Genomic DNA, 16,060 nt, shown 5'->3' with positions numbered 1-16,060 from the left:
TCTTTCCCAAGCATTTGTGCATAGATTTAATCATAAACATTATTTAATCAGCAATTTTTACTAAACTAGTTCACAGCTGTAGAGGATAGTACAGAAGGCTGAGAGTCCTGAGCTCAGCTATTATTTACTGTGGACTAATCCCTTTTCTTTCTCTACTTCTTAAGTGAAAGAAAAAGATGTCAGTGAGAGAAAAATGGTGAAATTCGAGAACAAATGGTTATTATTTTAATTATGGTATTTGTTAAGCACTCACTACGTGCCAAGCATTGTTTTACGCACTGGGTTGGATCATCGTCATTAACAATGGCATTTATTGAGCACTTACTATGTGCAGAGTACTGTACCAAGCACTTAGGAAAGTGCAATACAATAGAGATGGCAGACTCGTTGCCTGTCTACAGCAAGCTTACAAATTAGGTTAAACAGTCCCTGTCACACCTGAGGCTCAGAGTCTAAGTAGGGGGGGAGCCCAAGTATTGATTCCCCATTTTACAGAGGAGAAACGGAGACTCAGAGAAGTTAAGTGACTTGCCCAAGGTCACACAGTGAGCAAGTGGCAGAGTCAGGATAAAAACCCAGGTCCTTTCACTACCAGGCCAATGCTCATTCTACTAGGCCACACTGCTCCGTCTGGGAATATTGGAATTGTCGCACCTGGATGTGTGGCTGGAAAATCCTCAGAAATCCCAGGAAATAGTGTAGACAGTATCACTGTATTTTAAATTTGAATAATTGGAAAGGATATGGTGTAATAGAGATGGGCATGAATAGTAATGAAGGCATAAGAAAAGTATCAAGATGGTTCTAGTGAACAGTTGAGCTATCGGCAGCCAAGTAACAGACAGAACAAACCTTTGTTTAAAATGTCTGAGGCACAACCCCTCAGTAAAGTAATGAATTCAAAAAATTCTAATGTTGAAAATCTCACCATAGTAGGACCATGTTGGATGGCTTGCCTCACAGCTCAGGCTTTTGTTTTAGGTGATGGGAGAAGAGACTGTTCTCTGGAGAGCTCTTCCTCTCAGTAGTTTGAAATTTTTCCTCAAGGCAGGAAAACAGAGTCCAGCTCATATCCTCAAAAGTATTCAGATCTTTGTCTTTTTCGTTGTTTATGGTATTTGTTAAACGCTTACTATGTGTCTCCTACTCTTCTAGGTGCTGGAGCTTATCAGACCTTAGTCTTAGGAGGAGGGAATAGGATACAATCCCACTTATTTAAACCCCATTTTACAGTTGAGGAAATTGGCACAGAGAAGTTAAGTGACTTGCCCAAGGTCTCATAGCAAGCAGTTGGCAGAGCTGGGATTAGAACCGAGGTCCTCTGACTCACAGGCCCATATTCTTTCCACCAAGCCACACTGCTTCTCGCATATGGTACTCATTGTTTTACATAAACTAGAGTTTGTACTCTTCCAAGCACTTAGTATAGTGCTCTTCACAAAGTAAGCACTCATTATATATCATTAACTGATTGAACTGACCATTAATCATAGGCTAAAATGAAGTAAAAGAACTCAAAAAGATTCAGGATACAGACTATCATTTATACTATGCATTCATTAACTTAAATGTGGTTCCTTAAATGAGAAAAGTTGATAAAATTTTAATCTGAAAATGGGGTGATATATCAGTCAGTCATTTACTCAGCACTTCCTGCATGCTGAGCACTGTACTAAGCATTTGGGAGAGTACAATATAAAAGAGTTGGTAATAATAATAATAATTAGTATTTGTTAAACACTTACATTGTGTCAAGCACTGTTCTAAGTTCTGGGATAAATACAAGTTAAGTTGGACACAGTCCCTGTCCCACTTGGGGTGTGCATCACAGTCTAAGTAGGAGAAAGTATAGGCATCTAATCCCAATTTTACAATTGAAGAAACTGAAACACAGAGAAGTTTAGTGATTTGCCCAAAGTCACAGCTGGCAAGTGGTGGAGTCGGGATTACAACCCAAGTCCTCTTGCTTCCAGGCCCTTGTTTCTTTCAATTATGCCAGGCTGCCACACATAGAAACGTTCTCTGCCCACACAGACACACACACCCATACACATGCACACACACACACACACAAAAATGGTGGTCCTGACTGTGATTTGTATCAGTGTAGGCAAGTGTGGCTGACTGGACAGGTGCCTGATTGACATGTAAAGATTGTAAACTTTTGGAGGCAGGGCTCTGTCTTTAATATTTACTCTATGTCCTTAAGATAATAGTACCTTGTTCTGCTCACGGTAGGTACTAAGAAAGCGCCATGATGATGTAAAGATTGCATCACACCGCACTACTGTGGTATTCTGTCCTTCTCTGTTGATCATTGTCCAAAATTGTAGTTGACCACACAGAAGCCCTTTAGTTTTCTCACTTCTGTCTATTCTTCTCTCAGTGTCCACCCAGAGAAAGTAAGTGATGATAAGCTTTGCTTCAGAAGAGTTGCCTTTGTTCAAAGATATTGCTGCTAATGGTAAGATTGAATCCATGCGTATGAGCACGGCTCAGAGAGATTCCCTTGCCTGTGGTGCTCATAAAAATACAGTCATGTCCCTCTTCTGGCCTCGTGCCTTTTGGGGTGAGTAGTCCTCAGGCTCCAATGTTTAAGATGGGAAAGGTCCTTCCACCGGCAAAGATATCCAATTGATTTTTTTTTTTTTGCAGTAGTGGTGATGGTCTGTGCTGAGTCATCCATACTCTCTCCTATTCCCCTCTGCCAGGTGGTACACTGTTTGAAACTGCTGGTAGGGAGAATGAGTGCTCTATGTAGTTACAGAACAAGGTACCTCTGAAACCTCAGCAGATGCCCCTGTGCCCTCACTCATTTAGAGTCAGCATGGCATATTGGATAGAGCACGGGCCTGGGACTCAGAAGGTTATGGGTTTAAATCCTGACTCTGCCATATGTCTGCTGTGTGACCTTGGGCAAGTCACTTCACTTCTCTGGGCCCCAGTTACTTCATCTGTAAAATGAGGATTGAGACTGTGAGTCCCATGTGGGACAGGGGCTGTGTCCAACCCTACCTGCCCTTTCCTGTCAATATGCCAGGTGTTATCTGGGACACAAACAACATTCAAGAAGGGTTTGGGTAGGGAAAGGGTTTGGGTAGGGAACACAGAGAATTGTTGCTCTCCAAATCCCACCCCACCAGGATGAGGGGCACCCCTCAGAGTTGACAGGTTCAAATAAAACTCAGTGAAAACCTTCTCCCTGCAGAAGGAGTGAGCCCATGGAATCTGTCCCCGGAATTAGTTCTTCAGGGGGAAACACCAGAAGGTCCCAGAGTGGTTTCAGTAGATTCCTGGTGCAGCGGTCCTTGCTGGGTAGCTGGAGGGAAAGTTGGGACTGGAGAAGGAAGAGTTATTAAGTGTTACGTGTGTGGTTCATCCTTGACCTTGAGAATGGGTATTCAGGAGAGTGTCCAGTACACCGTTCCTCCTCCAAGCATCCTAGTGATCCTGTCAAGAGACAGAGCCCTGGGAGGGAGGCTCCATTAATCTGAGTCACTAATGGCATGGCTTGGGGCTGATGTCATTAAGTTTCACTAGGATCCCCACTTAACTTAAAGGGAGATTGACTTGGGAGGGAGGGGTTTGGGGGCTTAGACACCTCAGTCTGTTGCTAAATCCTGTCAATTTTTCCTCCATAGCATTTCCAGAATCCACCCCTTTCCACTCCATCCAGATGGCCACTAATTTGTCCAGGCACTTTCCATACTTGACAGCCTCCTCACTGATCTCCCTGCCTCTAGTATCTCCCGTCTTCCAGCTCTTACTTAACTCTTCTGCCAAGATTATTCTTCTAAAATGTTGCTCTGCACACTTGTCCCCTGTCTTCAAAAACCTTGAATGGCTACCCCCTCCTTTTAACATCAAGCAGAAACTCCTGTCCTTTGGCTTTAAAGCACTCTATCACCTCTCTTCTCTCCTACTCTTCCACTTTCTTCTCACATTGCCTTCCAGCTCAGCTACCCTAATCACTGCTTCATTTTTGTCTCTCCCACCATTTTTGGCTCTTTCCCTTGTCCTGGCCTGGAATTCGCTCCCCTTTCACAGGACTCGCCAGGTTCAAAGCCCTTATGAAATCACATTTCCTCTTCTCTGCCCTGGTTATATTCCCCCCATGTACCACTTCAGCACTTTTGAACCATCTATAATAATAAGAACTGTGGTTTTTAAGTGCAGCACTGAGCTCCTTATCTTCCCTCCCAAACCCCATTCTGTCCCTGACTTTCCTGTCACTGTGGTCAGCACTACCATCCTTCCCTTCTCACAAGCCCACAACCTTGGTGTCATCCTCGACTCAGCTCTCTCATTCACCCCAAACATCCAATCCGTCACCAAAACCTGTCAGTCTCACCTTCACAACATTACCAAGATCCACCCTTTCGTCTCCATCCAGACCTCTACCTTGTTGGTTCAAACTCTCATCATATCCCGACTAGATTACTGAATCAGCCTCCTTTCTGATCTCCCATCCTCCTGCTTTCTCTGCTTCAGTCTATAATTCACTCTGCTGTCCGGATTATCTTTCTACAGAAACGCTCTGGGCATGTCACCCCCTCAACCCCGCCATCAAAAATCTCCAGTGGTTGCCTGTCAACCTTCACATGAAGCAGAAACTCTTCACTATTGGCCTCAAAGCTCTCCATCACCTTGCCCCCTCCTACCTCACCTCCCTTCTCTCCTTCTCCAGCCCAGCCCACACACTCTACTCCTCTGCCGCTAACCTCCCACCATCAACCCCTGGCCCACATCCTTCCTCCAGCCTGGAATCCCCTCCCTCCTCAAATCCACCAAACTAACACACTTCCCCCCTTCAAAGCCATACTGCAAGCTCACCTCCTCCAGGAGGCCTTCCCAGACTAAGCCCCCCTTTTCCTCTGAACCCTCTCCCCTCCCCATCACCCTGACTCCCTCCCTCTGCTCCACCCCTTTCCCTGCTCCACAGCACTTGTGTATACGTGTACATATTTATAATTCTAATTATATTTATTTTTACTAATGATGCATATATATCTTTAATTCTGTTTATTTATAATGATGCTACTGATGTCTGCTTACTTGTTTTGATGTCTGTCTCCCCCCTTCTAGACTGTGAGGCCGTTGTAGGCAGGGATTGTCTCTATTTGTTGCTGAATTGTACTTTCCAAGTGCTTAGTACAGTGCTCTGTACACAGTAAGTGCTCAATAAATACAATTGAATGAATGAATGAATGAATCTGCTTGTATCACCCCCACTACTTAGTACAGTGCCTAGCACATTGTAAATGCTTAACAAATGCCATGATTATTATTATTTAGCAAGCCACCATCAAGTATGATGCTCTCAGAGTGGTTTAGCAGGGGTTGAGATACTTTTTCCTGTTTCTTGCTCACAGTAGGGCAAAAGGAATACTAAGAAGTTGTATGCAAAGTAAAGAACAGACACCAAAAACTAACATGATTGGAAGCATCTTGGCCTAGTGAATAGAACACAGGCTTGGGAGTCAGAAGACTTGGGTTTAATCCTGGCTCTGCCACTTGTCTGCTGTGTGACCTTTGGCAAGTCACTTCACTTCTCTGTTCCTCAGTTTTCTCATATGTAAAATGGGGATTAGACCTGTGAGTGCCTTGTGGGACAGGGACTGTTTTCAGCCTGATTAGCATGTATCTACCCCAGAGTTTAGTACAGCAGCTGGCATGTAGTGAGTGCTTAAGAAATAGTATTATATATATATATTATATAAATGATATATATTTGGCATATATATCGTATATATACATTCCTTTCCCTGGAGATGGAAAATGGCAGGAGCGTCAGTGTTGTAATTTTGTGGAAATGACTTGATGAGTTATTGATACAGTAAACACTATAACCATTTTATTCCTCATTATTGAAAATGAACACTTTGTGTTCGCAGCTTTCGATAGCTTCCTAAACCTAATGTGTTTCAGCAAGGCAAATGCTTCCCCACCCCTATTTTAAAGGGCTGTAGAGGCGTGAGAGGACAGAGCACCTTAGAGGGTTATACATTCTCAAGAACAATAATTTACAGCTAATTCCTTCTCACCAGAAACCCCAGCCAAAGGGAGCAAGCTGTGCCTAGGGAAATGTTTGATTTCCTATTGTCCCCAGTCCCATTTGCCATCTAAAAATAAATAGCCGAGAGTTGGAGCATCTGGGCACTTTCTCCTCTGACGAGTTAATCTTTCTTGAATCGGGCTCAGAAGCCCCAGATGGAAATGGCTGGTCTCCAGAGACAGAATGGTTTAGCATTTGAGGTTTAAAGGGACGAGGTAGGGGGAGAGATGGGTGTGGTCATGCTGAGAAACTCAGCTTTGTCTCTGATTAGCACAGGCCAGGCTTTAGGGCCGGCTGCCAGCACAATCGTGCGTTTTATGCAGGGTAAGTGGTTAAATACATCCTGGTTGCAATGCACTTCTGAAAGAATGAGCAATTCTCTCTCTGCCACGGAGCGTTGGTAGTAGACAGCAATGGACTCATTTATCATTGCCTTTCAGTTTGTTGCAGATCCTTGTGCTAGCAACCCCTGTCCCCATGGAAACTGCAGCATCCGCGGGGACGGCTACCTCTGCATCTGTGACGAAGGCGGCGAGGGCTTGAACTGCGACCCCCCATCTCCCAGCCTCCCAGCTTCGGGCTGGACGGAGTCCCTGGCGCCGAGACAGCTTCAGCCTGCCCCATCGACCCAGGAACCTGATATCCTTTTACCCCGCTTGCAAGCAACTGTGGCGCTCCCCACGTGGCAGCCCAGAGCTGGGCAGAAGCTAGTCGATTTGAAATGGGATGAAATAGAGGTGAGATATCATCCGGTAGAGGACTCGTTGGGAGAGGCCAGAAAGTCTCAAGGGGTTCAGGTTGATCTGTGGTACACACAAATCGCTCAATGTTTGGACCGTCCCCTTGGCACAGAGAAGTTAAGCAACTTGCCCGAGGTTGATGTGTGGGAATTCATAGGGTTGCTGCATATGGCGCACATTCATTCTGAACATGTTTCATTTTAAACCAGAGAATGCGCCCTGCGGAACTAAGCAGTGGATATCTTTTTTCATTAAATGATTTAGGAAAAGTTATACATATCCATAGGGCATTTCAATAGTCATTAAGTTTTTAGCATCCAGTGATAAACTGAAATTACTTAAATGAGAACCTCACGGAAACTATGAAACTCTAAGGTAGCAACTGTGGTAGAAGTCACCTACCAACTCTGTTATATCGTACTCTCCCAAGCACTTAGTACAGTACTCTGCACACAGGTAGTGCTTAATAAGTACAACTATTGGATTGAAACTTTGAGATTCCTAGAGCTTCTAGGTGTAATCAGTCTTTTCTTCAAATACCACTAGGTGATGATATTTCTGCTAATGATTAGTTTTCCCCTCAGGAAACTCAATTTCACGACTAGATCACTTGTGATCGGAAGGATGGAGTTGTTGCATTTTGAAAATATTTTGGGGATAATAATGATAATAATGAAGGTGGTCTTTAAGACTTACTATGTGCAGTGTGCTAGCATATTTGGGTAGATATGAGGTAATCAGATCAGACATAAGCAAAACACATGTTCCCTACCCTCAGTGAGTTTACAATCTACGTGGGGAAGACAAAGAAGCAACATGGCCTAGTGGCAAGAGCACGGGCTTGGGAGCCAGAGGACGTGGGTTCGAATCCTGGATCTGCCACTTGTCTGCTGTCTGACCTTGGGCAAGTTGCTTAACTTCTCTGTGCCTCAGTTACCTCATCTGTAATATGGGGAATAAGACTGTGAGCCCCAAGTGGGACAACCTAATTACCTTGCATTTACCCCAGCACTTATAACCGTGCTTGGCACACAGTAAGTGCTTAACAAATACCATAATTATTGTTCTTCTATACTGTAAAGCCCGGTGTGGGCAGAGGCTGTCTCTCTTTATTGCTGAATTGTACTTTCCAAGCATTTAGTACAGTGCTCTGCACACGGTAAGTGCTGAATAAATACCATTGAATGAAAGATGGTTCACCCAGGAGGCAGCATAGTCTGTTGTGAAGAGCATGGGATAGAGAAGCAGCATGACTCAATGGAAAGAGCCCAGGCTTAGGAGTCAGAGGTCATGGTTTCAAATCCCGGCTCTGTCAATTGTCAGCTGTGTGACTTTGGGCAAGTCACTTAACTTCTCTGGGCCTCAGTGACCTCATCTATAAAATGGGGATGAAGACTGTGAGCCCTACATGGGACAATCTGATCACCTTGTATCCTCTCCACTGCTTAGAACAGTGCTTTGCACATAGCGCTTAACAAATGCCATCATTATTATTATTAACTGGGAGTCAGGAGACCTAAGTTCTAGTCCTTCTTCTATCACTTGCCTGTGATAGAAGGCAAGAAGGCACGTGACTCTACTTCTTTGTACTTCAGTTTCCTCACCTGAAAATGGTGACAATAAAATCTGTTTCCTGCCTTCCCACTGTGGGAGCTAGGAGTGTGTCCAATTTCATTGTCTTGCATCTTCCCCAGCACTCATCACATGGCTTAGCACACAGTAAGTACTTAGTAAATACCATTGGGAGCAGAAGGAAGTAAACGGCCATGATAGGTAATAGTACAAACATGTTGTGATGAAAAAGCTGAATGAATAAGTGAATATACACTGATTTTATATATATAATATATATGCTTTAAGTGCAGAAGGTGGGCATAAAATGCTGAGGGTGGCCGTTCATTGACATGTCTTGAAGTGCTACAGGTTAATTGGGGAAAGCTTCTTGGAGGAGGTGAAATTTTAGGAAGGCCTTGACTCAAGCAATTAATCGTATTTATTGAGTGCTTACTATGTGTGAAGCACTGTTCTAAGCACTGGGTGGGGGATACAAGGTGATCAGGTTGTTCCACGTAGGGCTCACGGTCTTAATCCCCATTTTACAGATGAGGTAACTGAGGCACAGAGAAGTGAAGTGACTTGCCCAAGGTCACACAGCTGATGAGTTTCAGTTTAGAGGGAGCTTGCAGTCTAATAATAATTTGAAGACAATGAATACTGTGGACTGGGGGATTCTGGGTAGGGGGAAAGGAACTCTTGGCCAGCTGAAGAGTATAAAAAAGGGGTGGGAGGTGAAAAGGTTGAGAGTTAGGTAGATTTAGAAAGTGTATGTGGAAGAAGCAAAGAGTAGCAGATGAAGAGAACTGATATGTAGGATGGGAAGCTAGTGGAAAACTTTGAAGACAGTGGTAAGGAGTTCTTGCTTGGTGCAGAAGGAGATGAGTAACCATTGTGGGGTTTTGGAGGATGGAGGGGGGATATGGGTTAGGAAGATGATCTGGGCAGCGGCATGTAGAGATGACTCATGCAGGGAGCAGCAGCTGAGGAGCCGGCTTCTCTAATGAAGGAGGTAGCGATGGCCTGCTAACTCCCTCCTTCCTTTCTCCCTTCCTCTGGCTCTCCTTCCTCCATCCAGCCATCATCCCGACTGAGGGCTTGGGAGGCGGATGGAGATGTCAGTGAGAGGAGCCAGCCCTAACCTGTGGCCCTAGTGTGAACCAGACTGTGAGCCCAAACTTCTCTGGGCTGTGGAGAGGGCTGCTCCTGATGCTGAAGGGAAAGGTGAAAAGGATGGGATAGGAGCCTGGGGGTGGTTCCATTCCCTGCCTCACAGGTGGGGACAGGTGGAGGCTGGAAAGGGGCTGGATGCCCTCCCTCAATCAATCAATCAATCAATCAATCGTATTTATTGAGTGCTTACTGTGTGCAGAGCACTGTACTAAGCGCTTGGGAAGTACAAGTTGGCAACATATAGAGACGGTCCCTACCCAACAGTGGGCTCACAGTCTAGAATCCTGACCTGTGATATCATCAGGCTAGGCTGAAAGCCTGGCATACCATGTGATATCTTGGGCCCATAAGGTGGAAATATTTTTTGCTTCCACCCCTTGGTTCATCTCCCAATTGGCCATTCTGTCTTTGAAGCCTAAGCTTCACTCAAAAGTAGAAATTTGTATTATAATAACTATTTCCTCATCTTGGCAGTGTCCCTAGGAAGAGCTTGAAGTGCTTAGTACAGTGCTCTGCACACAGTAAGCACTCAGTAAATATGATTGACTGATGAACTGACTTTCAGGATGCCAGGGCATGTATGTGGGAACCTTTCAGTGGCTAGGCTTAGTACAGTGCTCTGCACACAGTAAGCGCTCAGTAAATACAATTGAACTAGACTTGCTGTTCATGAAGGTTGTAATGATAATTGTGGCATTTAAGTGCTTACTATGTGTAAAGCACTGTGCTCAATGCTAGGGGAGATAGAAGATAATCAGATAGGACAGAGTCCCTGTCCCACATGCGGCTTGCAGGCTTAGGGCGGGGGAGAACAGGTATTGAATCCCCATTTTAGAGATAAAGAAACGGGCACAGAGAAGGGTGCAGTGACTTATGACTACCATCTTGACTGAAAAATATTACTCTCCCGTCATCGGTTCGATGGTGAAATCAAAGCAGTTATTTCTGTTTGCAGATCCTCCCGGACATTGCCTGCGGTAATGGCAGTTCCAACAACTCGGCCGGAGGTCGACAGCTCTCCTTTGACGTCCCACAAAACACTTCAATAAAGTAAGAAAACCACTTGCTGCTGCTAGTCCTAAAACCACAACGGATGGTATTCTTTCTCTGGTGGCCGGGGAGAATGACTGGTATGGCATGTAGTGGTGGGGTGAAGGGGAGCTACCAATGGAGGATCACCCCCAGTGTAAGCAGGGGTGCATTGGCCAGCAGGAACGTCGTCATGTTGGATGACCTTACCTCTGTCATTCAAGCAGGTCCTAAAGAGATTCATTCATTCAATCGTATTTATTGAGTGCTTACTGTGTGCAGAGCACTCTACTAAGCTCTTGGGAAGTACAAGTTGGCAACATATGGAGATGGTCCCTACCCAACAGCAGGTTCACAGTCTAGAAGGGGGAGACAGACAACAAAACAAAACATATTACCAAAATAAAATAAAATAATGAAAATCCTCTTTTGCCTGTGAGGATTATTGGAGAGGGAGACTCCACAGCTTCCCTCAGAAGCCCATTGCAGTGCAATGCTTTCTTTTCCAGGAACTTCTACCTTAGGATGAAAGTCCATCATGCCAACATTTTATCAATCAATTAATGGTATTTATCGAGTGCTTATTGTGTGGAGAACACTGTACTAAGTGCTTGGGAAAATACAGTGGAACCAAGTTGGTAGACAGGATTCTTGCCCACATTAGTGTATCCTTCCTCCTCTCTCCTTTGCAGATAATAATAATGATGGTATTTCTTAAGCACTTACTATGTGCCAAGAGCTGTTCTAAGCGCTGGGGTAGATACAAAGTGACCAGGTTGTCCCATGTGGGGCTCACACTCTTAATCTCCATTTTACAGATGAGTTAACTGAGGCACAAAGAAGTGAAGTGACTTGCCCAAAGTCACCCAGCTGACAAGTGGTGGAGCCAGGATTAGAACCCACGACCTCTGGCTCCCAAGCCCCGTGCTCTTTCCACTAAGCCATGCTGCTCCTCGTAATGATCTTTCAAGTCTCTAATTTGAAAAGCCTTATGGCAGAATTGTTGCTCAGGTGGTATCCATTCTTCAAGTACCTCCAGTGGCTGCCCACCCATCTCTGCATCAATTATCCTAATTATCCTTGCTCCTCTCCTACCGCAATCCAGCTAACACATTTTGCTCCCCAGTCCCAGTGTATTCACTGTCCCTTGTTCTCATTTTACCCACTATGAACCTCTTCTTCACATCCTCCTTCCTTCCTGGAATTCCCTCCCCTCCTTAATATTCAACAGTCCACTTCTCTCTCCATCATCAAGGCCCCACTAAAATCATTCCTCCTGCAGGAAGCCTTCCCTGACTTAACTCTTATCCCCACAATATTTTTCCTTCCTATTGCCTTACCCATGCACTTAGTCCTCTAGACTGTAAGCTCCCTGTGGGCAGGGAACATGTCTACCAACTCTGTTATTTTGTACTCTCCCAATTGCTTGGTATAGTGCTCTGCACATATGTAAACACTCAATAAATATGATTGATTGATTGTCCCACCCCCTAAGCACTTAGGTAACTTTCCCCACCCCCACCCTCACATTACATATTGACCTATCCTTATACTCAGTTGCTTCCCTTATTTATAATTTATTGTAATCAATCTTATTTATTGAGCACCTATTTTGTGCAGAGCAGTGTACTAAGTGCTTGGAAGAGTACACTACAACAGGGTTAGCAGACATGTTCTCTGCCCACAACGAGCTTACAGTTTAACATCTATCTCCTGCACTACATTCTAGTTAGGGGCCGTTTCTGTCAATTGTACTCTTCCAAGTGCTCAGCACAGTTCTCTGGATAAAGTAAGGGCTCAGTAAATACTATGGAAGTGGAATACTAAGGGGGTGGAAGTGAGGGAGTATCCCTGGGCACTAAACTGATGGCTTCCCATCCACCACCGAGGGGCCCTGCTCACAGCATCTTCCAGGAACACTGGACTGGGGAGAAAAGCTGCTCCTATTAGCTCTCAGACCTCTCCATTGCCTCCGAGAAAAGTACTGTGGTAACCACCGCCTTTTTTTAAGGGTATTTGTTAAATACTTACTATGTGCTAAGCACTGTACTAGGCACTGGGGTAGATAATAATAATAATAGTAATTGTGGTATTTGTTAAGTGCTTACTATGTAGCAGGCACTGTATTAAGCACTGGGGTGGATACAAGCAAATTGGGTTGGACACAATCCCTGTCCCATGAGGGGCTCAGTCTCAATCCCCATTTTACAGATGAGGGAACTGAGGCCCAGAGAAGTGAAGTGACTTACCCAAGGTCACACAGCAGACAAGTGGCGGAGCCAGGATTAGAACCCATGACCTTCTGACTCCCAGGCCCGAGCTCTATCCACTACACCCTGTGATAATCAGGTTGTTACACAGTCCATATCTCATGTGGGGATCACAGTTTTCACCCCCATTCTCCAGATAAGGTAACTGAGGCCCAGAGGAGTGAAGTGACTTGCCCCAGGTCACTCAACAGACAAGTGGCAGAGCTGGAATTAGAACTCAGGTCCTTCTGAGTCCCAGACCCTTGGTCTAGCCATGCTAATGGAAACATGAAGGCAGGAGCAGTTGTGGTGGTCATGTGAGGTTGCAAAAGAGGATGCCACGTATCTGCCATTACGGACGCAAGTTTTCCAGCCTCACTGGGGACTTTGCCTTGGGGAACAGGTGGTGAAGCAGAACCTGTGTTCATTCCAGACTTCCCTGTGAAGACTACTGCGATTGAGCCATGGGGGTGAAATTCAAATTGGCTAGAGAAGCAGTGGGGCTCAGTGGAAAGAGCACGGGCTTTGGAGTCAGAAGTCATGGGTTCAAATCCAGACTCCTTCAATTGTCAGCTATGCGACTTTGGGCAAGTCACTTCACTTCTCTGTGCCTCAGTTACCTCATCTGTAAAATGGGGATTAAGACTGTGAGCCCCCTGTGGGACAACCCGATCACCTTGTACCCTCCCCAGCGCTTAGAACAGTGCTTTGCACATTGTAAGTGCTTAATAAACGCCATTATTATTATTATTATTATTGGCTGCACTAAGAGTGGTGGTGGAAGTTGATCAAACCAAACACAGGCCTCAGTTTATCTGAACTGATTGAACGACACTTGCAGTGGCTTAGTTCATGGATAAACTTCCTTCCTGGATCTCTGCATAACTTCCAGCTGATGTCATGGCTGTTCTCTCTTCCTCTCCCTCATCTCTAATCAAGAGCCGTCCTCCTGCTTCTACTTGTCAACTCCACATTCTACTTGCTTAAGACCATGATCAGTAAGAAGCAGGATGGCCTAGTGGGAGTAGCATGGGCCTAGGAGTCAGAGGACCTGGATTCTAATCTTGGCTCTGCCATTTGTCTGTTGTGTGACCTTGGGCAAGTCACTTCACTTCTCTGTGCCGCAGGTATCTCCCCTGTGAAATGGGGATGAAGACTGCGAACGCCACGTGGCATAGGGATTGTGTCCAACCTATCTCATATCTACCCCAGTGCTGAATACAGTGCCTGGAACATAATAAGCTCTTAACAAATATCATTAAGTAAAGCGAGCAGTGTCATTTCTGAGTGAGGCCTGTAATAATAATAATAATAATGATGGTATTTGTTAAGTGCTTACTATGTGCCAGGCACTTTACTAAACGCTGGAGTAGACTGTGAGCCCACTGTTGGGTAGGGACTGTCTCTATATGTTGCCAATTTGTACTTCCCAAGCGCTTAGTACAGTGCTCTGCACTTAGTAAGTGCTCAATAAATACGATTGATGATGATGATGATGATAAAAGTAAATCGGATTGGACACAGTTCCTGTCCTGCATAGGGTTCATCAATCAATCAATCAATCGTATATAGTGAGCGCTTACTGTGTGCAGAGCACTGTACTAAGCGCTTAATACAGTGCTCTGCACACAGTAAGCGCTCAATAAATACGATTGATTGATTGATTGATTGGGAAGTACAAGTTGGCAACATATAGAGACAGTCCCTACCCAACAGTGGGCTTACAGTCTAAAAAACTAGAAGGTGTTCATGGTCTTCATCCTCATTTTACAGTCGAGGTAACTGAGGCACAGAGAAGCGAAGTGACTTGCCCAAGGCCCCAGAGCAGACAAGTGGCAGAGCCGGGATTAGAATCCATGACCTTCTGACTCTCAGGCCCGTGCTCTATCCACTACGCCTTGCTGTTCATCTGTCCCAGGTTAGAGAAGCAGCGTGGCTCAATGGAAAGAGCACGGGCTTTGGAGTCAGAGGTCATGGGTTCAAATCCCGGCTCCGCCACTTGTCAGCTGTGTGACTTTGGGCAAGTCACTTAACTTCTCTGGGCCTCAGTTCCCTCATCTGTAAAATGGGGATTAAGACTGTGAGCCCCCTTGGGACAACCTGATCACCTTGTAACCTCCCCAGTGCTTAGAACAGTGCTTTGCACATAGTAAGCGCTTAATAAATGCCATTATTATTATTATTATTATTACCTACAATAATGGCCCCAGCCTGCTTGAAGGAACTGTGTGTTAGATCTGCACCTATGGATCTCCATCATCGTGGTTAGGGAAGGACCACCCTAACTTGTTTCCTAATAATTTATTCTGAACTTTCTCCCACACCCCCACTTGCCCTTGCATTTGAGTTTACTCCCTTTGTTCACTTCTCCCTCAGCCCCACAGCATTTGTGTACACATATCCATAGTTTATTTATTTATAGTAACAGCTGTCTTCCCTTCTAGACTGTGAGCTTGTTGTAGGCGGGGAATGTGTCTACCAACTCTGTGGTGCTATACTCTCCCAGGCACTTAGCATTGTGCTCTGCGCACAGTGAGGGCTCAATAAATATGATTTGATTGATTGATTGACCTATCATCCAAGTGTCAACTTGCCCCATATCATGTTTTTGAGCTGCCCTAGGAAATGGTCAAGAAAGATAAATACCTGAAGGAATATTCTTTTACAAAATGAGCCTATGAGCCCAAACTTAGTTACGAATTCATTATCAGAGAGGGGTTTCACTGGTTTATGAAATCTGTTTCTTGAGATGATTTTTCTGAAGGTGATTTTATTTTTGCCATTAATGTTTTCAGAATTCATCAAGATGCTACAGCCTCTCTAATCTTGTTGTGGAAGGTCACGGCAGTGAGTTATCAACAGTGCTCCCTTATAGATGGCAGAAGCATCACCCTTCTCCAAACCATGGGTGGGCTTGTCCTCTCGGATGAAATGCTGGTACTAGGAAACAACTACTTTATTGGTGAGTTGATGAAGACTTTATGGTAGTTGATTATTACATCTAGCTCTGTAACATTCTTAAAGTTATTGGAGGGCTTGGAAATATTTATCATGCCCAGAATCATTTGTCTTAGAAATTTGTACTGACTCTACGTAAGTAGTCTTTGCTGGAAGGGGAGAAATGATCATGTTTATGAATAAAATGTGAAGCCCCTGGAAATATTTTTAATGAATGGTTGAGATGCACTAATATACAACTAATATGTTCAAAGAGATGTTTTCAGTTTTTGCTAAATAACAGTATTTATTGAGTGCCTATT

The 16,060-nt window shown here is 44.7% G+C and overlaps 1 protein-coding gene across 1 annotated transcript in view; it reads left to right on the top strand.

Annotated features, from left to right (window-relative positions):
* The window catches only part of DNER (delta/notch like EGF repeat containing), a 218,869-nt gene that overhangs the window by 114,609 nt on the left and 88,200 nt on the right, over window positions 1–16,060 (top strand). The window contains exons 2-4 of the mRNA XM_038750023.1: window positions 6,496–6,792; window positions 10,478–10,572; window positions 15,596–15,762. Coding sequence (XP_038605951.1) covers window positions 6,496–6,792; window positions 10,478–10,572; window positions 15,596–15,762 — 559 coding nt within the window. The remainder of the gene's footprint in view (window positions 1–6,495; window positions 6,793–10,477; window positions 10,573–15,595; window positions 15,763–16,060) is intronic.

Source organism: Tachyglossus aculeatus, chromosome 1 (genome assembly GCF_015852505.1).
Source record: "Tachyglossus aculeatus isolate mTacAcu1 chromosome 1, mTacAcu1.pri, whole genome shotgun sequence".
NCBI lineage: Eukaryota > Metazoa > Chordata > Mammalia > Monotremata > Tachyglossidae > Tachyglossus > Tachyglossus aculeatus.
The sequence above is the reverse complement of the archived record's forward strand: the minus strand, read 5'-3'. Positions and strand labels throughout refer to the sequence as shown.